This window comes from Mytilus trossulus, chromosome 12, assembly GCF_036588685.1.
Source record: "Mytilus trossulus isolate FHL-02 chromosome 12, PNRI_Mtr1.1.1.hap1, whole genome shotgun sequence".
NCBI classification, from domain to species: Eukaryota; Metazoa; Mollusca; class Bivalvia; order Mytilida; family Mytilidae; genus Mytilus; species Mytilus trossulus.
Window position 1 is genome coordinate 24,820,005 of NC_086384.1, and position 24,515 is coordinate 24,844,519.

The 24,515-nt window shown below is 31.8% G+C and overlaps 1 protein-coding gene across 1 annotated transcript in view; it reads left to right on the forward strand.

The window, feature by feature from the left end:
• Window positions 1-23,193, forward strand: part of LOC134692946 (transmembrane protein 26-like) — a 34,024-nt gene extending 10,831 nt beyond the window's left edge. The window contains exons 2-5 of the mRNA XM_063553591.1: window positions 18,039-18,258; window positions 19,081-19,249; window positions 20,063-20,272; window positions 21,406-23,193. Of these exons, the coding sequence (XP_063409661.1) occupies window positions 18,065-18,258; window positions 19,081-19,249; window positions 20,063-20,272; window positions 21,406-22,212 (1,380 nt within the window). The 5' untranslated portion in view covers window positions 18,039-18,064 and the 3' untranslated portion in view covers window positions 22,213-23,193. The remainder of the gene's footprint in view (window positions 1-18,038; window positions 18,259-19,080; window positions 19,250-20,062; window positions 20,273-21,405) is intronic.
• Window positions 23,194-24,515: the final 1,322 nt, after the last annotated feature.

Sequence of the window (24,515 nt, forward strand, 5' to 3'; positions counted from 1 at the left end):
ACTGGAATGTCTTGTTTGTTGATGGAATTCTACTCTTATATTTTGTATAAATACGTGATTTCAGTAAAGACTTTAAATATCATAGACATGATGGTGCTCTCTATTGTTCCAATTGTAGTAACAACAACAACGTTGCACAATGCCGTGCTATTTCCCATTAATGGGATTTATCACCGGCTTTGTAAACAGCGGGTGCCACATCTTGCTGAAGACCACTTTATCTTTCCGGAGGATAACATAAGATCACCCTAGTTTTTGTTGGTGTTGATGTTCCGCGGTCTCTTGTTTTTATGTTGTGTTTTGTGGACTGTTGTTTGTATTTTGGTTGTGTTTCGTTTTTAGCCATGTCATTGTCAGTTCGTTTACGTCTTATTAGAAAATGTTGACTGTCCTTATGGTTGTATTGCCTCTTATTTATCAAGTATATTTTTTCTCCCAAGACCTTGCAGCACAAAAATTTCTGTGAAAAACGTCCTATACATTATTAAATAATACAAAGGTTTTTTAGATTTTTTTCAAAACAAAGTGACAAATGCTTCGGTTGAAAATGAGTGAAAAGCAAAACATAAAAATTATCTATCCTTTTGACAAAAGATCCTTCGTAAATAAAAATGAACACACGAGAAATGTTGAGTCACAAATCTCGAGCTTCATTGCAATAGTCATCGTGGTTTCAGTGTTGACATTCCGCATTAGTCAGAGCTACTTATAAGATTAAAACAAATCTACGTTAATTATATTTTAACAACGTCGTATTACTGGTCAACCGTATTCAACGACCACAATGCATTTTGTCGATGCATTATATTACAAATTAACAATAATAAGCGAGAGAGAGGAAAACAAAATGATTGATTAAAACATCAGCATATCCTTATGATTTGTAGTAACTAAAATGTTGTAGATGTTCTAATTCGTATTATTAACACCGAGATGATTTTCTTTTTCTTTAATGCATTGTATTAACTTCCTATTTTATTCACAAATCGCATGTAAAAAACATTAATTATCGGCACTTTATTTGAATCCATATTTCCGTACAAGTTGACTCCAAAGACTTTGAACAAATGTATTTTTCGGTGCATATGTGGTCAATATTTCATTAAACAATTATTCATAGTTTATCAAAATGTCTGCATTACGGTTGACAATAATTCAATACCTGATTAAATCTCAGGGTACAAAAGCAGAAGGTAACATTATGGGATAGCAGAAGGTGAAATTATGAGATAATATTTTAATCCAATAATCCTGTCTTTAACATTCGACTTAAATATATGTTAGGGCATGTCAAATTCGAAAGTGCATTGTTTGAATTCACTGCCTTATGAAGAAAGCTAAGTTCAACTGAAAATATTTTGATTTCTTACATGGTTTACCAGGTGTATGTCAATATTTTGCGGATATTTAGTATTATTTCGTTCGTTAGTTATTGGTAATATCTGTACGATTAATAGGGTTAAAATTGCTCAGAATGGATATGATGTCGCAATGATTTATAAATACATAAGGAATAAAGCATAAAAGATTTATTTAAAGTCGGTTATACATATATCAATACAACATAAGCTCTGTAGAGCTTTTATCCGACATACATATATGACAAGCAAAATACATAATACACATAAAACATAAAGCACATCATGTAAAGTAATAATGTTATAAATCAAAGGAATTAATAAGCACGATTAAAGCATATAAAGCAAACATAAAATGCAGATATACTAACATTCACGAAATAGCTATTATAACAATGTATTAAGCACTAAAATTAATTCAAGCATTTAGAGCACAAATAAAAAAGCATGCCTAAAAATGTACAAGATAAATAAATAACTGATTTACAGCTTACTAAGATCTGCAGGAGGAACGCTGACACGAACTGCCCTCAAAATTACCAACCAAACTTTTAAACTGACCCAATGGGATTTTTTCCCTCATCTTGTTTGGCAGTTCGTTCCAGAGTTTGGCTCCTGCACATCTGAATGAGTGTAGCCCATGGGTAGTTTTCCTTTCTTAAAGGAAATATATGCACACTGTTTCAGGAAACAAATTATTCTGTCTCTGGTAGTGTCAAATTTTAGTGAATAGGACATACAATAGCTGTAAAACTCGCGGTTTAAGACGCGACTGCGTTAATAATACAAGATCTATACAGACGAAGTAATTAAATCATCAAACATTTTATGCCCAGACCAATATAACGAAAGCAACGGTCAGCAAAAGCGGACTCGACAATAAGTTTTAGAGTAAATTGAAAGCATGAAACGCTTTTACAAGAAAATTCATTAAAGTTCACGGTAACCAGTAAGATTTCTGTAACATAGCACATTAAACCAATACCATTGTAGGAAGAAAAATAATTTCTCAGAGATTGCCTATTTGTTTTGTTAGTATCAGAAGCTTTAAACCAAATGAAATTTAATCACTAATTACTTTTATTTATGGCAAGAATTGAAATGCCTTGTTTAAGACTATCAAACACAGTATTTCTAGAATGTTCTCCGATGTTATCAAAATGCTTGATTGTCAAACTTCGATGAATTGACCCCGTGTAATCCTTTTATTTTTGAAAGAATGTATTTTTTAAGCTTTTCATTAGTTACATCTGGAAAAGAAGTATTTCGTAGATAACAACACGAATCTCGGTTAATTTTCATCCATTATTTCTGTAAATGCAACTGAAGTATAGAAAAACAACATGTAGGTGTATTTATTAAAGTTATTCCGCATGCCTTCATAAAAGACAACCAACGCACTTAAAACGTTTTGATGTTGATTCATAGAAGCAAGTTTGTTGTGAAGTTGCAAATTAATATCGACACAAAAAGATATAAATCGCAACGATCGTAGTAGTTACTTCAGGATCAAATGTGTGTAATTTTGATATAAGGTACCAAATCTTTATTGACAAATAAGAATTTATTTTCGCAGTTAATAGTTCAATTACAGCTACGATTGTTTTATCGAATGTTAACACAAACTACATAGTTAAACGTATATATTACAAGTTCATGCACTTTTTATCTTATATAATGGTTGCTCTTCACATTCATTCTAATGCTTCTTCCCCTAACATTGCATAAATCATATGTTGGAGGTATTGTATTCAACTCAAAATCTTGCATATTTGTAATAAATATGGCCAAGACATTCCTAAAATATCGGCAAACTATTATATCTAATCACAGGTGCCCTCTCATTCAACTTTCATCAATGAACAATGCATTATATCAGGGAAACTTATGCACTTTTTATCATGTATTATGGTTAAAAACATATTTATTTATAGTTCATTGGGGAACAAGTTTTGCAACTTATATTAATCCCTTTCCACTTTGCGGGTGCGAGTGCTGCCTTTTAGCGGCATTAGCCTACTCTTTTTCGACATCTACAAGGGTGTCTTAAACGTGCTAGAGATATGGCTCTCTCTTAGCACGGGTCAGCCATTTATCGTCTCCTTCCGACGGACTATCATCGTTTCCTCAAGACCATACTCGAAAATGGTCTCAAGGGAGAGCCGAAAATTGAGTCCTGAAATTTTCATCCCGAACGGGAATCGAACAAGGAACCTTTGTGTCAGTAGTCTGATGCACTAACCACAACACCACGGCTGTAATTAATATGGCCAAGACATCTCTAAAATATCGGAAAACCATTATTTCTTATGACAAGTGTCCGCGCATTCAAATTTCGAAAAGAACATTAATTGAGGTTGGACAATGCGAAATATTATGCAATATATTTCCTCTTAAAGATGGCTATTTTCAATCTTTCCAATTTACATCAACTATCGAGTAACATGATACGAGTAATTTGTAATATACGATCAATAAATTACGTTTCGATAACGAGACACAATTTGGGTTTTCTCTCTCAGTCATGTATATGGGATCATAGGGGAGATATTCATTAGAAAGAATTAACATACTTTGAACGGTCTCTATAAAATCCATTTCAATTTATGTTGGTGTTTGTTTTTGCAGCATTGCAGTGTTTTTGTTGTTCCATTGATTCCCTCTTATAGCTGATGTGTTTTCCTCGGTTTCAGTTTGTAAACCGGATTTGTTTTCGCTTTATCTATTTATGACTATTGAACAGCGTATGCTACTGTTGCCTTTATAAATCTTGTCAGGATTGTGATGACAGCGTCTATGGTTACGGTAGTAGCTTCCTAGTCAAAAGCAAATTAAGTAGCTATCGAATAAAGTTGTTGGAACCATATGGAGTAATTTTTTTCGAAAGTTTGCTCTATGAAGTCGTTTTGTGAATTTTCGAGAAACAGTACACTAGTCACAAAACAGTTATCGTTTGTTTTGGGCAAAAGGTATGTTCATGAAGTAAGATCTGACCATACGTTACGAGTGTTCAAATATTACTTTCCCCATTTGAACGACCACATTCTTTAAGTGACAATAGTACAAAGCCCCTTTTTGTAGTCAATTACATAAAAACAACGACGTGACAAAATGTGGATACGAGAAAATCAGCGATGTACATACTGTAGTTGGAACATATGTTTAATTTGTTTTTATGGGAATAGTTTATGCACAAGTGATTTTCTTGTGCAATAGCAACAAGACATGAAATATCAACATTGCTTAATTCATCACAAACACACTGATTCTTATAATTTCTTTCTTAAACTCATTATCAAAATGTGTGTTTGTCAAACTTCGATTTTAGTCCCTTGTGGACTTTAATTTTTGAAAGAATGTGAAAAAATTTCAGCTCTCCATTAGTTTCATCTAAAAAGAGTGTTTCGTTTATATTATCTCAGATAATTTCAGATAATTTTCTTCAATATTTCTGTAATTCAATTGAAGTATAGAAAAAAAACCATGTAGGTGTTGGTATTAAAGTTATTTCTGATGCTTTCATAAAAGACAAAACAACTGACTCACTTTAAACGTTTTAATGTTGATGCATAAAAACAAGTTTGTTGTGATGTTGTAAAATAAATATCGATACAAAACGATAAAAGATGCAACGATCTTATTAATTACTTCAGTAAAAAATATGTGTAATCTTGTAATAGGTACCAAATCTTTATTAAAAATTTGGAATTTATTTTTTGCAGTAAATAGTTCAATTACACCTACGGTTGTCTTATCGAACGTTAACGCCAATTACTACATAATTAAACGTATGCATTACAAGTTTATGCACTTTTTATCATGTATAATGGTTACTCTTCACATTCTAATGCTACTTTTCCTTACATTTTATAAATCATGTCTTTGAGGCGTTGTATTTAATTTCATTCCAAAAGTTCACTACACAACTCCACTCAATTATGTGAGTTAAACGTGTGTATTACAGGTTAATGCATTTTGGTTGCTCTTCAAATTTTGTTTTTGCTACTTTTCCTTACATGTCATAAATTATGTCGAAGAGGTATTGTAATCATCTTCGAAAGAAACTAAAAATGTTGAATATTTGTAATAGATAGGACCAAGATAATTCTTAAATATCGGCAAACTATTATTCATAATGACAGGTGCCCGCGCATTCAACTTTCATCGATGAACATTAATTGAATTTGGACAATGCCAATACTCAATAACATGCAATATTAAACGATAAATTTCCTCGAAAAGATGTCTATTTTTCAAGCTTGCACTTTGCATTAACTCTCATGTAAGATAATCCAAGTCATTTGTAATATACGATCAGTCATTTCCATTTAAATAACGAGACCAACTTCGGATTTTTTCCTGTTATTTGGGAAACAATCATTAAAGTATTTACACAATTTGAATGGGATTTATATAAGTTCTTGAATGACGATACTTTGACTGAAAATAAAAAGCTGTAATGAGCGACAATGCTTAAATGCATATTTAACAGTAAATGAAGCCATACATTTAAGATTGTCATTTTAACGGTATTTTTTTTAAATTGCCATATGAGCGGGAGGTTTTGCTAGCCATAAAACCAGATTCGACCCAAAATTTTCCCTAAAAATGTCCTGTAACATGTCAGGAATATGGCAGTTGTCATTGTTCCTGTTATTCCGTTGGGTTTCAATCAGTTTTCGATAGTGATCCACTTGGTTCACTTAATCGATTTCTGAATATTGAATAACACTACTGTTGCCTTTGATGGATCCTGTAAGGATTGCATGTCTGTGACGGGACTACCTACGGTTACGTTAGTAGCTTCATATGCTACCGATCTTTACACTTTGATTTTTTTAATCTTTTAAAAGTAGCTTTCGAAAAAAGATGTTGGGACAATGTTGAGGTCTTTACTCGAAATTTGGCTTTTTTGAGTGGTTTTATATATTTTGGAAAAAGTACACTAGTCACAATAAGATTAATATTTGCTGAGAGAAAAGGTTTTTTCCTGTATCACGATCAGACTATACTTTACGAGTGTTGCAAATATTTCTATTGCCGTTTAAAGGACCAAATAGTTTGAATTACTATACGAAAACACACTGAAAATGTTTAAGATACGCATCACGTTGCGCAACACCTTTAATGAGGAAAAATCAATTGCAGTATAGTCACTTACATGATAAAATGTGAACTTTAACAATTCAAACGAGAAAAACAGCACTATTCTTCCTTTATATCGAAAATATGTTTAATTTGTTTTTATGATAATATTTTATGCATATTTGATTTTCTTGTTCGATAGCAACAAGTCATGAAATACCAACATTGCTTAAATCATCATCACCCTTCGTATGATGAAATACCGGATGTTCATAATCTTCTGTAATTACGTCAAATTACCCGATCATCAACACGTTTAATTTGATGAGATTTCCCATGACGTAGTCGAGTTATATTTCCACCTTTACAATTCAAAGATGATACGAAGTATCTAAACATCTGTTAGAGAATTTGGCATTAATGATCTCAAAAGTTTGATTGCAAAAACAAAAAGATTCTGAATGCATGGTTGAAATAACTTTCAACAGCCTTGATATTTTATATCATATTGTTTTATTGTAATTTAGGTAGCAATCATTTTTGTTTTTACCATGTGTGAATCGATAAAGCATTGATTTCGATTATATCACGCAATTGCATCACAATAAGAATCGTTAAAATTCAAATTCGTCGTTTCTTCTTTTAAGAACTGGAAAAATAATCTTCTTTCAATTTAGAGTTTGTAATATTGCACAGACATCTTCCCATTGTTGGAAACATTATGTGTACTGTATTACTAGCCTCAAAACACTGAAGTTGTGAGTTTGAACCCAGCACCCAACTTTTTCAGGGAGGCTAACAATCCTAGTCAATCATATGGTTGGAGTTGTGCGATTCTGTATCATGCGGGGTTGGAACTCACAACCTCGGTGTTGACAGACAAGTGATACAGAAGATGAACTACGTAGACAGTAAAATAACAAAAATACTTAACTCCGAGGAAAATTCAAAACGGAAAGTCCCTAATCAAATGGCAAAATCAAAAGCGAATACACACGTAGCCTACTCGGCCATCGAACCCACCATGGAAAATAGAGGAACACATATTAAATATCAGTGCCACAACTGTTCCTCTCTTGTAACACAATTATGCAAACAGATATAAACATGAAGTATTTGTAACTGGACTTTAAGTAAACCGACATCATTCAACCAGTCTACAGTATAATAGTTGAATGTTAATAATGCGACATAGAGTCTTTCAGTCTTTGAGACAAACTAAGGATTCACAAATACCGTTGTCTCTTAAATCTAATATAAACGTCGTCGAAAGGTTTTTATACAATTTCAGAAATTCGTAATTGATGACATTTTGATCATTTATATGTAATTCGAGTTTCTATATATATAGTGTAATCACTAACTTGTATATTAACATTGTCGTGTGAGCATTTTTGTATAATTTTGATATTGCCTTTTTGTTTTTATCAATCATATCGGAATAATAAACAACACAATAAGGAACTAACAATGTTCTGTCGTCAGATGCTCGCGTCTAGACATATAAATGTCTTCTGAAAAAAATATACGGCTTTGTTTAATTCAGTGTCAAACAATCTGAACTTATCATTTACCATCTAGGGTCAACATGATCATTAAACGTGTCATTAGAGGAACCATTTCAACCGCACGAGTACGAATTGATGTGATGTGATGTGATGTATTTTTTATTCTCTTAATTTTGAATGAAGTTTCTCCAAATTTTCATAAACAGCACGTTTCTTCATTCTATTAATATTGCAGAATATGAAATATTTTTCATCATTTCATATCTTGACACAAGGATAATCCTACTTTCAAATCGAGGCGCGTTTAAAATAAATTTTACAAATTATATTTATATTTTTTTCCTTTTCGGTTTTAAAGTTCATCGGGTTTCAATTTTCATTTTGACGTAATTCGATGTAGCATTTTACACAAGTTATTTGAGCTAGCTATGTATATAACAGTCTTATATATATGGTAATTAGACAGCAAGAGGTGTTTACACATCCATGTTACCTTGAGTGCAGTGTTTTTGCAGTTGCTACTGGTCCTGTCGACAGCCTGTCAAAACAAATCCAATTTAAACAGCGCGTGGTAGTAATGGATAATCAATTATTACGTTAACGTCCTACGTAACATTTGAAAATGACGCGGTGTCAATGAACGCGCACAGTATTTATATAAAACTTCAGCTTCATTTAATCGCCATTATGTATCAATGTCTTTAAACTGTGTTGTCTACACAAATTTGAATAATTACAATATGCTGAAATTAAAAACTGTTCAGCTGCAACCAGAAGTGTAAGGTCAAAGAACTTCGACTGAGTTTTGTTCTTTGCTTATCAAATAAAATCAAGTCAAAATGAAATGGTCAGCCAAATACTGAATATTTTAAGTCACAGCTTAAACAAATTAACGAAACATTTTTTGTAGATTTGCATTTATCAAAACTAAGTTAATGTTCTGATGTCTCATAACCTGCAAATAACAATAGAAAGTCAGTCACATGTTAGGGGTAGGTTGAGCGAGCACAAACAATTAAACCCAACCACATTCATTGTGTACCAATCCCAAACAAGGAATTTGTAACTCAGGGGCTTTCGCTAGCCGCTGTCTGTCATTCTTTGCTTTTCGATCAGTATTGAATTGTCTATCAGGCCGTTTGTTTTGTCTTTTATATTGTTTTACATTTTTTCATTTTATATGGACTTTTCTATCTGTATAATTTACGATATTGGTTCTGCACATTGTTGACTGTCATTTGGTGATCTCAAATTGTTTAACTATTTTCCCTTTGGGTATCAATGTAAAATTGCATCATTGGCTATCATACCACATCTAGTTTTTTTAAACTTGTAAACAAAACGAACCTAATAATCTTTGAAGTGACTTCAGAATGTGCATAACAGTAGTTATCAAAATAAATTATTGTCATGTTACTGTAAACATACTAATTTTTGCGTGCGATTTAATTTTGCGATTTTCGAAATTAAGAAAAGAACGCGAAAAAAAATCGTCTAGAAGTTGACTGGAAAGGGCTGTACGGGAAATAAAGTATTCGCAAAAATCAGTTGGATTACAGTAACCTTGTATGACAGTTTTGAGTTGATCACCCAGTTTTGTCAATATAATAGAACTATAAACAACTGTTACACAAGTTGATGTTTTAGCTAGTTATAAAACCAGGTTTTATCCACCATTTTTCTCTGGAACAGGGCTGTATCAAGTCAGGAATATGACAGTTGTTTTTTCATTCTGTTTCTATTATTGATTATTTCAGTTTTCATTAACTTCCATTTTTTGAATTTTTTTTACGTTGGAATTTTTAATGCTTTTTCATGACAAATATTTAAAAAGTGCAAAACGATATGTGACAATGTTTAGAAAAAATCATTTTTGCTTTGTATAGGTACACACTTGTCTTTTAATTGAATTAAACCATTTCAATCAATATTTTGTAGTGAGTCTTTCTATGTTGTGATGTTACATTCAGATTAGGGTGAATGTTGGCGCCTGTTAAAACTTTTAAACCCGCTGATTTTTTGATTTTTTTTGTGCCTGTCCTAAGTAAGGAACCTGTTGTTGAGATGTTGTCGTTTGATATGGTTCAAAAGGGTTTCTCGTTTGTCTTTTTATATAAAGGTTAGACCGTTGGTTATCCTGAAAATCTTCGATAAGAAGGAAATAAAGTTAATATAATGGATAACTTTTACAAATTGTGCTCGGGTGAAGAGTTTTCTAATTGGCATTCATACCACATCTTCTAATATCTACATCACAAAGTTTGTCCATAATTCAGCGTATCCGACATGCAAATATAAACACTCTCATTAACAAGATTAAAGTTATATAACTAATAATATTAGATGTTTATAACATAATTCATATTTAAAGGAAGGGAAACTCATAAAACTGCTTCAAGAGCATTTCAGCATTACAGGTTAACTTGGTGCATTATCAAATTATGTTATAATATTTACTTCAAGTAATAAGTGCACGTGCTAGAATTAAAAAGCCTTTCAAATCAGTTGTGTTATATAAGGGGAAATCTTTTTACTGTATATTTAATTATTCTGGTAGATGGTTGGTAATATCATTGTTTTAATCGTTGGATAATCAATAGGTGAAAGTGTTAAAGATTATAAAAGTCTGTAAGTGAATTTTATATACTAAACTTTGAAATATATCAAATTCAGAATCAATTTATTTTATGGTTCACTATTTCAGTGTTTTCAAAAATAAAAGTATCCAGTCTATTGAAATAATACGCATTTTCGAAAGAAAAAAAAATATTAATTTAATTTCAGCAAAATCTGCATCATAATCTTAGTATAAAGCGAGATGGATAATATACATTAGCAATTTCATGAGATATTTCCCTTGCCGTTTTTGACTACGAAAAAATTGCATTGCAACTTTTAAGTTGCTACCAAAGTTCAGGTGCAATAATATACTTCACAAAAACTTCATTATAAAATACATGTCTGTCTAAATCCATCAAATAAACCTTTGAAGCACGAAAACCTTTTCACTTATAAAAACGATAGAAAAGTTCTTTGAAAAAAATTAAGGCACACTCGATTGCTCTCATGTCATGACAATTGGATATAACCTACAATAGACACTCGACAACTTTTACCATTAATGAAAATTGCAGTTATATTTTACATTTTATGCAATTCGTTTTAATGCACAATCTATTTTCAATGCATTGTTCAAAAAGTGAATTTGATCATGCAATATTTAAAGACCTACTCAAACATAGCAACTAAATTCAATAAGCTTAATTACTTAAAACGTCATGTTTAAAGTCAATTGAAATGTTGGATTCTGAATAATTAAAAGATGTATTTCTTTTAATTTGATACTAGATAGTAACAAGTTAATTTAAATATACCGTTCTGCAAGGATCATTGTGAGTGCAGATACATTAAAAGGGGAAAAAAATATTCAATTTTAAAGTTATGGTCGTGTGATTGCCAATTATACCACATCTTCCTATTTTACTATTCTCACCAGAGAGTGGAAGTGTCTCAATAACGAAAGGTAATAACTACATTTTTGTGCTTTTAATCTTTAATTTTTTTTATGTATATGTTTTTTCGCTGTCAACTGTTAATCTACATATCTTGCATATTTTCTAGGTAAATCTCCAGAAAAGGTGTTTTTTTCTAACGCTATATCGACAAGGAAAGTGTGCTGTCCACCAAATATGAACTTAGTTCGTCTCATAAATTGTAATATCCAATCTCAATGTCGATTTATACATTGTCAGTTTTCATTTTTTTTTTTTTTTTTTTTTTGAATTCGTAATTTTTTTATAAAAGTTTTACGATTTTTCAATTATTTGTTCGTCTTGAATATGTCTGAAATATTTGCTATTGGAGATTAAGAAATTATCAATCAATCAATTATTTCGAATAGAAACATATTTCTAATCAGCATACACGTTTTAGTTTCTCAACAAGTGAACTTCCCGTAGACGTTTTTTCATTTTCTCGCGCAAATGTAGGTTAAATACGCACAAACGTATTACGACTTGAATTAAGCTGGCAGTCACGTTCAGCATCCAATCAAGATAGCAGCCACTTTTTTTCTGGCAGCCAATTTTAATGATATGTCTAAAAACCAAAAAACCTATATAGTATCGATATTTCTTACATACATTTTCTGTTTTAGTTATCAAAAGTACCAGGATTCATGTGTGACGTCATGCTGTTTCTAAATTTTATAATATGTTTTATAGAATATGAATGTTCTTATCCTGGGCATACAAACAATGCCGTATTTGGCAAAACCTTTTCAACTTTTGATCTTCAGTGCTGTACAATTTTGTATTTTTTTCGTCACTGGTGATTCTCGTGTGGACTAGACTCGTTTTTGGCGTATTGAATTTTAAACCTGATGCTTTTTGTTATCTATTAATCATGCTTTTCTTTGTCTAATATGTTCTGCTTTTTATATGTATTGTAGTCCTGTAATATTTTGTTTTCATTTCAATGTTATATTTAACTGTGCCATTAAAGTGCGAGGTTTGGCATGCCTTAAAACCAGGTTCAACCCACCACTTTTATTCCCCTTTAAAAGTGTCCTGTACCAAGTCAGGAATATGGCCATTGTTATAATATTGTTCGTTTCTGTGTGTGTGTTGCATTTTAACGTTGAGTCGTTTCTGTTTTCTCTTATTTTTGAGATAAGACGTGGCACGGTACTTGTCTATCCCATATTCATTTATTTGGTTTTGATGTTATATTTGTTATTCTCGTGGTGTATTGTCTGTTGCTTGGTCCGTTTCTTTGTGCTGTTGCGTTTCGGTGTTGTGTCGTTGTTCTCCTCTTATATTTTTAATGCGTTTCCCTCGGTTTTGGTTTGTTGCCCCGATTTTGTTTTTTGTCCATGGATTTATGAGTTTTGAACAGCGGTATACTACTGTTGCCTTTATTTAGATGTAACGTGTGAATACCTAAGTGTGAAACGTGTCTTTCAATAATATAATCAATTCAAAACATTGGATGTGAATAAAAACATATTTATTACAGCCAACAACCTTTTATGTTAAGTCATGTTAGAGCCACCCAGTACTTATCTAAAATAAAATGCTTTAATCAGCGAAAGCTAACAAAAACTGATGGTTTTACTTTGTGCCTTAACTTTTAAATAATGCGTATTTTAACGAAGAAAAAAATGAAATAAATCAAGCACATTACTTTGATGCAAGTGTAATAATGCACGTATTGCATTCTATAACTGATGAATTCATAATCATCGTTACTTTTACTTTGAAGCCATCTATTTTTTCTGATGAATGCATTCGAAATACTGTTAGGTTTTATAATCATTAATTCCAGGATTTTAAAATGCATACTTGCACTTTTGAAGAAGAAAAAAATAAAATTGCTTTTTAAAAAGACCTAATACTTGTATAATCCGATTATGTATTTCATATTGTCTTTCATTACAACAAGTATTCATTGCTAAGTTTTAGGTGAATTCCAGATAAAAAAAACCAAACCCATATATATACGATTTGTTTATTATATATCATGTTTTTCGTTGTTTTTTTTTTATTCCATTTTAGGCTGTTTATCTTTCTTTTCTTATTTGATTTTATTTCTACTTTGCAATGCCGTGACTTTCTATAGGTTTCTATGCGCTTTCTATGTTTTGCTCATTGTTGAAGGTCGTACTGCAACAAAAAAAATTCAATTATCTACGTCGTTTGGTGGTTAGTTGTCTCATTAGCAATGATTCCACACTTCCTTATCATTAACATATTATGACACGTAAGTCTGTCCAAAAACCTACTCCTTCTCTCCTCCTGAAAAATTACGTGGTCGTTCACTTGAATTGGTCGTGTCAGTTGTTAAATTACCGTATGTTCCCTATTGTGACAGTTTTGAATGAATCTTTATTTACTGATTCATCTACATTTTTTTTTATTCTGTTTTAGAATAAAAGTCGTGTGCCTAATATGAAAAAAATAGTAAATCCACATTATTTTGTTAAGCAACAGAGAACTTAAAAACTTACTTTTTTAAATGTTATAATTTGAATATTGTTTACAAATGATCGAAGCTCGCTACTCGGCCATCGGGTAAGCTAGGACAGCCGACGGCCAAAACATAGTCGTGTACCTATGTTTATCGCATCTACATTAAAAAAAAATGGCGGTTAATCCACATTATTTAATTTAAAAATGAGACAACATATATATTTGCTTCTTTTAAGATACGATGATCAGGTAACGTAATAAAGATTCACATATTGTTTCGTCACTCTTAAATGTCCAAGCAAGAGTTTAAGCATGTGTCTCTGAAATCGGAAGCATTCAGAGAATCGATGACCTTGACTTTGTTCGACAAGTTCCAAAGCGTGTGACTCTGCAATTGGAAGAAAACGGAAAACCGACGACCTTAACATTTTGTTCGGCAAGTTCCAAAGCTTGTGACTCTGCTATAGGGAGAATCGGAGAACCGATGACCTTGAATTTGTTCGGCAAGTTCCGAAGCTTGTGACTCTGCAAGGGGAGAATTCGAAGAACCGATGACCTTGATTTTGTTCGGCAAGTTCTAAAGCTTGTGACTCTGAAAACGGCAGAATTCGGAGAGCCGATGACCTTAACTTTGTTTGGCAAGTTCCAAAGCTTGCAACTCTGCAATCGGCAGGATTCGGAGAACTGATAACCTTGACTTTGTTCGACAAGTTCCAAAGCTTATTACTCTGTAATCGAGAGAATTCGGAGAATCGATGACCTTAACTTTGTTCGGCAAGTTCTTTAGCTTGTGACTCTGCAATCGGGAGAAATCATAGAACCGATGACCTTGGAAATTGTATGTATCGTAATGTGGTATGTAATGAATCTCGCAGAGCAGACGACCTTGCTTCGGAAATTGAAATTAGTGTCACGTGTTTACCTTGATTATAAACTTCCTGGTTGTATTTCACATTACGGATCAGAACGCTTTGATATTGTGGAGTCTAATCCACTAGCGTATGATGTAACTTGCTTCTAATGGTTGAGATAATTAAATTATCATATAAAATACTTTAGAATATTTTTTCAGCAAACAAGAATGTTTAATTGCTTAGTTAAATACCAATAATATTTTACACCGTATTTACTGTAATCATTAAAATGTTTGTTTCAACATCGTTTTAGTATTAGATCTCTCATATTTGATAAAGGCTTTTGAACCCAATATGCAAACTAATTATGAAAGTAGAAAAAATAAGTTAATTGAAAAGGCGAGTGACATCAGAAAATGCATGTACTTAGTCAAGAATATGACGGTTGCTTTCGAGCTGTTTTGTTAGTTGAGCATTTGACTTTGTCATTTACTCCTTGTTGAATTTACTTCGGAAATCGTTTTTTTTTTTTTATTATTTACTACATATTAGTAAATAATAAAAGACACTGAGCTGACAAATTCAGATAAGAAAGCTTAGTCCTCCTTACACGAAGTTTTATTTTCTTACCCTACAACTTAAACAAATATTATGGGATATGTCCATACTTTGATTGCAAATATCTAATAAAACCATGTTTTGTACATTAATATTATTATAAAGCTTTGAAAAGTCACGGAACAGTATAACATAAATGTAATTCAAATTTGTAGGCGTAAAATAACATGTAGGTCGAGGACAGAACATGTGGAATGAAGAAGCACTTCAAGAACTGTGTTGCCTATTAATATGATGTAATACAATCAGTCAATAATGTTAATGACCCTCCCCCGCTTCTTTGCATTTAATTTTATTCTCATTGTGTTTAGGGAATGCCCGTTTATACTTATTACATGTATGTTCGTGCATTTGCTTGATTACAAATTTTGCTTTTTTACTTTTTGAAGGATTTTTTACAAAAAGACTTTGTTTGGTCTGCTTTTGATATCATGTCCACTTAAGATTTTTTTCAAAAAAAATGTCTTTGTAGTTTTGCTTTTATCTATCCTCTGTATGACTATTCAACGACGGACAAAATTGGTTTCATCCAAATAAGAGTGGGAGTAAATACACCGTAAAAGGAGTCATGCGCAGTACACTGTCAAAGATCAAGGATTAACTCTCTATAGCATTCAGTAACATATTTTTTATTTCGGTTTTCAAATTTTTACTCAAATTGCATGTAATCGAAGGCAGTTCCAGTAATTAGATGATTTCTGAAAGAATCCGACATCTTTCATTTCAGTTGGTAAAAAACATATTTAATTGCGCTAAAAAAAAAAAATATATGTGTAGTGTATGCATATTTGATCTTTGAATATTAAACATTTACTCTTATTTGAACATTAACTAGAATATAAATAAATCCTTTTGGAAATTGCTTTCTTTTTTTACGTGTTAACTGATTTTTTTTAAATCTACTAAAATAACATAATACACATTCCTTTCACCAAGCGAAGAGGCGTCTGATTTTGCAGACAATCCATATTTTTATGGATATTGATTTGATTTGTTATAAAATCTTTGATATTGACGTGACTACGATTCGTACAAAATAAAACGTGCAAATATTCAATATCTTCCACAATCTGAGATTTTGTTCCAATACAATGTTTTATCAACACAGCATAAAACTGACATACCTAGAAATATGATGATTAAAATTAGCGTCTTTAATCTTAGAATAACAAATTTCTTTAATCTTATATATTGGCGGGAGCGTGATTTGTCAGATGTAAATTATCCATTTTATCGTGTAGTGATTTGGTCTTTGCGGTAACCGAGAGTAGGTGATTAACCCTGCATAGTGTGGGTATAGCTCTCTCTCATAAAAGCAACATTGCATAGTTTTACGCTTTATCAGTTATCCCAATGGTAATTAAGCCATGTAATTAAGATACAATTACGTCTCCTGATCTGAAGTCTGTGGATTACAATACCATTATAGCACTGATTTGAAAAGTATAAATAACAATGTTATAATGTTGATTGGAAAAGAATATTCATTGCTTTGGTTTATCACGTCTCATATTGTCCCAATTTCTGCAGCAGTAAAAGACAGACTGTTATACTGACCGATATTATAATATGTTTTTTATAAAATAAGGATATATAAATTTGTAATTTGATAACCAATGATGCAACAATCCATCGAAGACCAAATGACGTAGCGTAAGCGATTATACGGCCTTCAACTTTAAGCAAAAAAACAAGACCTTACAGTAAGCTATAAAATATCTCGATATGACAAAATTTTTAACAATTCGGCAAGGCAAACAAAGGCGTTTTATACCCAAAAATAAACTAAAACAAATACTAGTATGACAAAGAGCAACCAACGACAACGAGAGTTCTATACCAGTTACTTAAAGAGAGTATAAAGCAAATTAAAATAAATACATCCCATACAACAATGTCAATCAATACATCGAATTTTGTGTAAATAACTTCAAAATTACTCAGTGAAAAGCGGCGTGTTGTCATCGTTCAAACATATAAGTACCGACATTATTCTAGCCACTAAGCGTTCACAACTGTATATACAACAATATGTTATTTATAATATCATGTTAAGTATGTTTTAAGTCAAAAGAACAAATATCACTACAAATTGATAACCTTTCAGACTTAATTTATTTATATTGACCAACACGTTCACATGCAAATGTGTTCTATAGGCTTAGCTGTTTATTTTCTAATGTTCAAATTGTATGTGCTTGATATAGGTTGGTTAGACATAAAAAGAACATCTTGCAATACTAAAGTCATAGGATACAGTTCTGTGTTGGGGCAATGCATGGTTTGTTTATATTGGCCTTCGTTTATAATACATACTACACTAGTTGCATAGGATAAAATGATGGTTATGATAAAAAAAAAACTTACAACAACATGAAGAAGTTGTTTTAATATTGGCATTGGGTAATAAACCAAGCAATGACTAAAACCTGGTCGTCTTTACATTTTTGTGGTCATTATGCCGTACTTTAACCTATAATGGTTTTATTTTTAAATTGTTATTTGGATGGAGAGTTGTCTCATTGGCACTCACACCACATCTTCCTTTATCTATTATATTCCAATGCTGCGTTTTCTATTTTGCTCAATTTCGTAAAGAGGACAATTTTGTATTAATAATTCAACTTAATATATATTTTCTTTCAGATTAGCAGCTGAATGATGTTTTAAACATGGCAAGTTCCTTGACAATATTGCGTGCAGTGTTTGTTCGTCTGCTATTTGCATGCCATGGTCTTGTTTCAATATGGCGCCTTTATTACGTCACGAAAGATAGTCGATACTGGTACCTGGCTACTTCATTAGGGTTACTCTTGGTAGAAACAACGGTCACAATGGTAAAGAAACTTGGAAAAGAATGGAAATGGTATGCAACATTTGTATTAGTTTAAACTGCGTTTTTGCACCTTAAAAATGTGTAATAAATACAAAAAGTATAATCGAAGTGCTGTCTATATTCGGCTTTTGTCTCAGAACAACTTAAAGCATTGCCATGAACATTACAAATGATAAATAGAAAACACAGACTACTGTTATATCAAACTTCGCTACAATATCTACTGCAGCGGACACAGCTTGCATTTGCCCTGGGGTTTATTTTTGTTTTTTGTCGCTTATTTTTGTATAGAAAACACATATTGAATAATCACATCGGCTTGAATTGATACACAGAGATTCATTGTTATACTATTTATCTTACCATGTCAACTGTGTTAGTTTCCCGGTATCCTGAATAATGTTGTTTATCATTATTACATGTCATTTTTCATATCAGACCCTTTATCGGCCCTCGTTCATGATATCAGCCCTCGATCCTGCGGCTCTTGGGCTGATATCACAACCTTGGGCTGATAAAGGGTTTGATATGAAAAATGCCATGTTATAATCTATACATAATGCATGTGTATTGAAACTATTAAATTGCACAAAGCACGTTAATTAATCAAACAAGTCCTGTTAAAATCTGACATTTTAATTTACGATTTAAAACGATAACAAACGTTATTTTCTAAAAAAAAAAAAAAATCTATTCTAATACGTTGATTATTTACAATTCATTCAAGCAATCTATATCCTTTCAACAAATACATTTTGCAGTTAATTTATTACGAAATTAAGAGTTTTAAGAACTTTAACTGCAATCATACCACATCTTCTTTTTAAATCAATGTTGAAACCTGATATTTAGGTTTTGCCCAAGTGTGTTTATATACATGACAAGCACAGTACCAGCCATATGGTTCCTAGAGCTACATGAGCTGGACCTGAGAATTAATCACCAAGTAAGCACCAATAACACCACAGCCTTTAACGAGACGTTGGAAGCCCTCAGTGCAAACTTAGGTAGCATACTAGGGGTAAGTCGACTTTATAGTTATAAATGTTAACTAGTGTTGCTGTATGATGTATAATTATGCAAAAGAATAATGCAATCTCATAAAAATCCGATGTTCTGGAGGGTAGCGTATCAGAACATCGGATTTTAATGAGATTGAGAATAATGTTATAAAATATTGAAAGCATTTAATTGAATACAGAATTATGGGAAATTAGGGATATACATCGATAAGGTAGTAACCATTTTTGGGACTAATATTTACTTGTGAATCAAAGAATTGGCAATCTTACGAGAGCTTCGAAGAAATATAAACCAATGTTTGAACAGAGAAATTCCCCACTTTCCCAAAACAAAACCAAAACAAAACAAACTCAGCCATTTACAGGTAAACTTATCGGAACAGTGAAATAGATAAAAGTGCAATTGCATGTCCTTTTGTCTTTAATTAGTTCCATCACTTTTATAGTTTGTCTTTCTATCTCCATTGTACTAAGAACAAATATTCAACTGACCTTTTTTTCATTTTGCATGTATCAAAATTTAATTGAATTCATAAAACTTTCTCGTACACAATGTCTTTTAGGAATTAGATTAACTTTGCTGTTTCTGGTTAATTTCTGTTATTGAAAGCGTAAAATCTTTACTTCAATATTGTTTAAATGACATATCCACTTCTGTTGATGAACAAATCCCTAAATGGTTTATAAATTCATTTTTAGGAGAATTTTTGATACTAATATATTAAGGTCGGCAATAATACTTTTCTCATACAAATTCACATATTAATCAAATAAGACTATTAGTATATGTTATGTTTTATATCTCACAACAGGTTAAACTTGAAATCAGGCTTCCAATTCTGCTGTCTGCGGATCAGTGGATTCGTACTCTCGAGCAAATACTACTGCTGATACTAATAGTTGGCCGATGGTTACTTCCGAAAGGAAAATTGACACATGACCAGCTATCTCAATTGCTATTGGTTTATATTGGCACTGCAGCAGATATCGTTGAATTCTTTGAGGCTTTCAAAGAAGAGCAGGTAATAAAAAAAATAATTAGTTATACTTCTAGGAGGATAAAGCCTACCTATTTAAAGATAATTTGAAATCGAATTCAAATAAGAATGCAATATACCACTGTCCCAGGTTAAAATGAGGGTTGGGATCCCGCTAACATGTTTAACCCCGCCACAATATATATGTTTGCGCCTGTCCATAGTCAGGAGTCTGTGAATCAGTGATTGTCGTTAGTTTATGTGTTACATATTTGTTTTTCGTTCATTTTTTGTATATAAACAAGGCCGTTAGTTTTTCACGTTTGAATTGTTTTACATTGGCATTTCGGGGCCTTTTATAGCTGGCTATGCGGTACGGGCTTTGCTCATTGGTGAAAGCCGTACGTTCAGTAACCTATAGATGTTAATTCTGTGTCATTTTGGTCTATTGTGGAGATTTGTCTCATTGGCAATCATACTGCATCTTTTCTTTTTTTTTAGATTAACAGTCTGCAATTATCATTATTCATAATTACATCTAATAAGAAAAACATACGCAGCATAACTGTACGTAACAGAAATGTAAAACATAATATATGTATTATTGACACTAACGTTCAAACTGCCTAAGGCGAAATTGATCTTTGATGAATTTGAGTATTCTTGTTTTATTCACTTTTGATGAAATTGTTCGTACTATGAGTGTGTATTATACATCTCTGCATGGCGTTCATTGTTAAAAGATGTGAGCGTTCCTCCAGGTTAATCCAGAAATGCCTCCTTCTGACTCACGTATCATCTATGGTTTTATTATTATTCAATGAGTATATACCATTCATTGCTTTGAAAATTAAATAAAAACACAAGTACCCAAATTAGTTAATGGTTAGAGAACTTATACACAAAATAAATCGCTGAATCCTTCTTTATGTAAATTTTCGACAACAAAGTTTATTAGAGAACTGCACATATTGTTATTACATTTTGTTTATTATACATTATCAATGTTTTAAGGCGCACCATTCTGTTAATTTGCGATAATGAATCATGCATAAACATCCAGAGTTAGAGACCATCGTAATTCTACTGCGATATATCTGAATATTACTATCCTATATTCAAAATTTTCGTTTTTGTTTCTTTTTTGCTTTTAATGTATTTTTATTACTCCTTATCAGGTCCGTTACAACAAACTCCTATGTATAGTAATCCTTGGACTATGGTCATTGAGTCTCATTCAATTCACACTCGTTCTGACAGCAGCGAGAGCGAGACGAGATCAATCTGGTCTGGTAACAAGACATTACGACAAGGCTCAAAAGACAGGATGTTGTGCTGCTGATGTGTATGGGATATTCATATCAATTATTTTACAAGATGCTCCTTTTCTTGTGCTGCGACTTTTGCTTATATTCAAGTACGGAGTTCTAAGTTACACAAATATGTTCTTCACTTCCAAGAATTCTTTGGTGATAGTTTTGTTACTGTATCGTCTGATAGTTGTTTACGTTGAAAAGAATAATACGGAAGTGAGTGATTCGACTGCTGATTCGGAAACACCTCGTCCGTTTATGTCTAAATATACAGCACCTGGTGTTCCGAGAGGTTACAAAAGGAAGTTTAATAATACAAATTCATACTCAACAAACGATATGGATAGTTTAATGAAAAAGACACCTTCAAATAATAAAATGTATAACTGTGACAGTTTGTCGAGAAAGAAAACTCCAAATAATAAACAATGCAAGAATGAAAATTCAATGAAATCGAGGTTACCACCAGATAACGGAGTTTATAAAAGTGAAAGTTTAATGAATACAAAGCTGCTTCCAGATAAAGTAGTCTATAACAGTGAAAGTTTATTGAAAAAGAAACTACCAAGCAATGTTGTATTCAATAGTGAACCAAAATTGTATAAACTACGAGAAGAAAACATGTCATGTGGACCAAACTATCATTTTGAACAAGTTTCGTCTAAAGTTTGACGATACAACTATTTAGCTATCATATTGTGTATATGTGTAGTCCTTCATTGGTTTTATAGTTTTACGCTCTTTTTATGAGTTTAAACATACACTACAATTCGTCATTATTACACTGAGAAATATTATAGTGTAAAAAAAGACGATGAAAACTTCTTTAGTTTAGTTTTCGTTTCATATTGCTGTCAGAATATGCTATTAGGGTTTGTCATTTTTATCAGTTTTTTTGTACTTGTTGAATGCTAAATGTAAGGTACTTTTTTGTACATTCAAGTGAAAAAATATAGTTGTAGCATTTACTTTTTTCTATTAAACATTGTGTTTTTGAAGATACATGTTTGAAGCGATTAAAACAACAAGTAGAAACTTAGAATTTATGAATCTTAACTTGTTTTACTTGTGTTCATTGTGAAGGCTGTAAAGATGTTCAATTTTTTGTATGTCTGCTGTCAAGATTTAAAAAAAGAAATTCGTGTCTGAGCGATACGCATCATTATTTCCATGCAAGAGCAATGGTCACTTTCCTGTGTTTGATTTACTTATAAGGGCGGTAAAATAACCTAGAAAAGAATATAACAGAATGTGAATATTAAAAGTTTTATTGAATTCCATGTTGGCTTTTTTTTTTAATCATTTCGCATATATCTATTAAATTAATTTTAAATTCAGTTCTAGGTTTTGGTGTTGAAGACAGTATTGCATATTTTCATGACTTTTTTAAAATCTTCAAAAAATGATTTCATTAGCGACTGATGGATAAATAAACAGCCTATTTCCATTATTATTTCTGTTTTCTGTTAAGAAAGCTCTTTAAATACGTTTTGTTGATATATAACACTCAAACGTTGCAAAAGACTGTAATATTCAGATGTTGATCACTTCGGAACATTATTTCGAAAGATGTTTTTTTTATTCAATTTCGTAGTATTAAGTTGAGGCTGCGATAACTTTAATACAGAATGAAAATCTTTTCAAAATAGCCCTCTTGTGGCAACAATATCTCTTGTTCATTTCACTATTGAATTAAATCGCTAAATGAAGTTATATGATTGAAAATAGAATAATAGTCAATCATAATTTTGACGATTCTTGTAAAAAAGAATATTTAATAACCAGGTCAAAGATGATGTTTATAGAGTTGTCCTTCTTTCTCTCATTTTACTTTTAACTTAGGTATGGTATTTCATAATAATCTACAGAAGATATCGAAAAAATGAGGCAGTCAAAAACATAAATGACGGACACCATCATGACCAAAGGAAAAACATAAAAACGGACACACAACAATAACCAGAACACAATAAAGACAACTTAAAATTATAACAAAAACAAATAGCACTTTAAGCACTTTTGCGTTATTTCATGGCGGAAGAATTTAGTTGATGAATACATGTACCACAGGGTCTGGAGAGAACCAAATGGTGAACAACCCTAATATAGCATCACTGCCAATCATAGTCAATTGAGATTTGATTCGAACGCACCTGCCATCTCGATTCGAACTCTCGACCTCCATATTGACAGGCTATTGATTCAGATATTGGACTATTTCACCACACAGACAATGATGCCTTTTATTCTGAAGGAAACATCTGTACGTACTGTTCAATTACAATTGACGACACATTCTGTACTGACTAATGTTAAAATCTAGTAGTTTCTAGTAAGTGACAGGCTTTATTGTACCTCAGATTGCTTAAATGTCTGGCTTAATTCAAAATATTAGTAAACTATCAGAAAATTTGTTATTTCTAACTCTAATGTGAAAGCTTGAAATTAAACGTCTCAAAGACTGATGAAAATCAAAACATGGATACACGTAAAATAAACGTTCCAAGACTTCATAGTCAAACAGGGTTGATTAATTCAGTGTAAATTATCAATTTGATTTTTTCATTTATATTGTGAAATATAAATATGACCTTTTTAATTTTGTCTAGAATATGAAACGAGAATCTATGATAATACATTTTATAAAAAACTAGAGTTGTTTTTCTTTGTTTCATTTAACTTTTAACTTTACTATGGTATTTCATAATAATCAATAGAAGAAATCGCAAAAATGAGGCAGTCAAAATCATAAAAGAATGACACCATCATGACCGAAGGAAATACAAAAAAACGGACAAACAACAATAATCACAACACAGTAAAGAAAACAAAAGTTATAACAAAACAAATAGCACTTTAAGCACTTTTGCGCTTTTTCATGGCGGAAGGATTTAGGTGATGAATACTCTCAGTGCATTGAGAGAACCAACAACCTTCGGTTGTAAAACTGATAATCATAGTCAATTAAGGCTTGA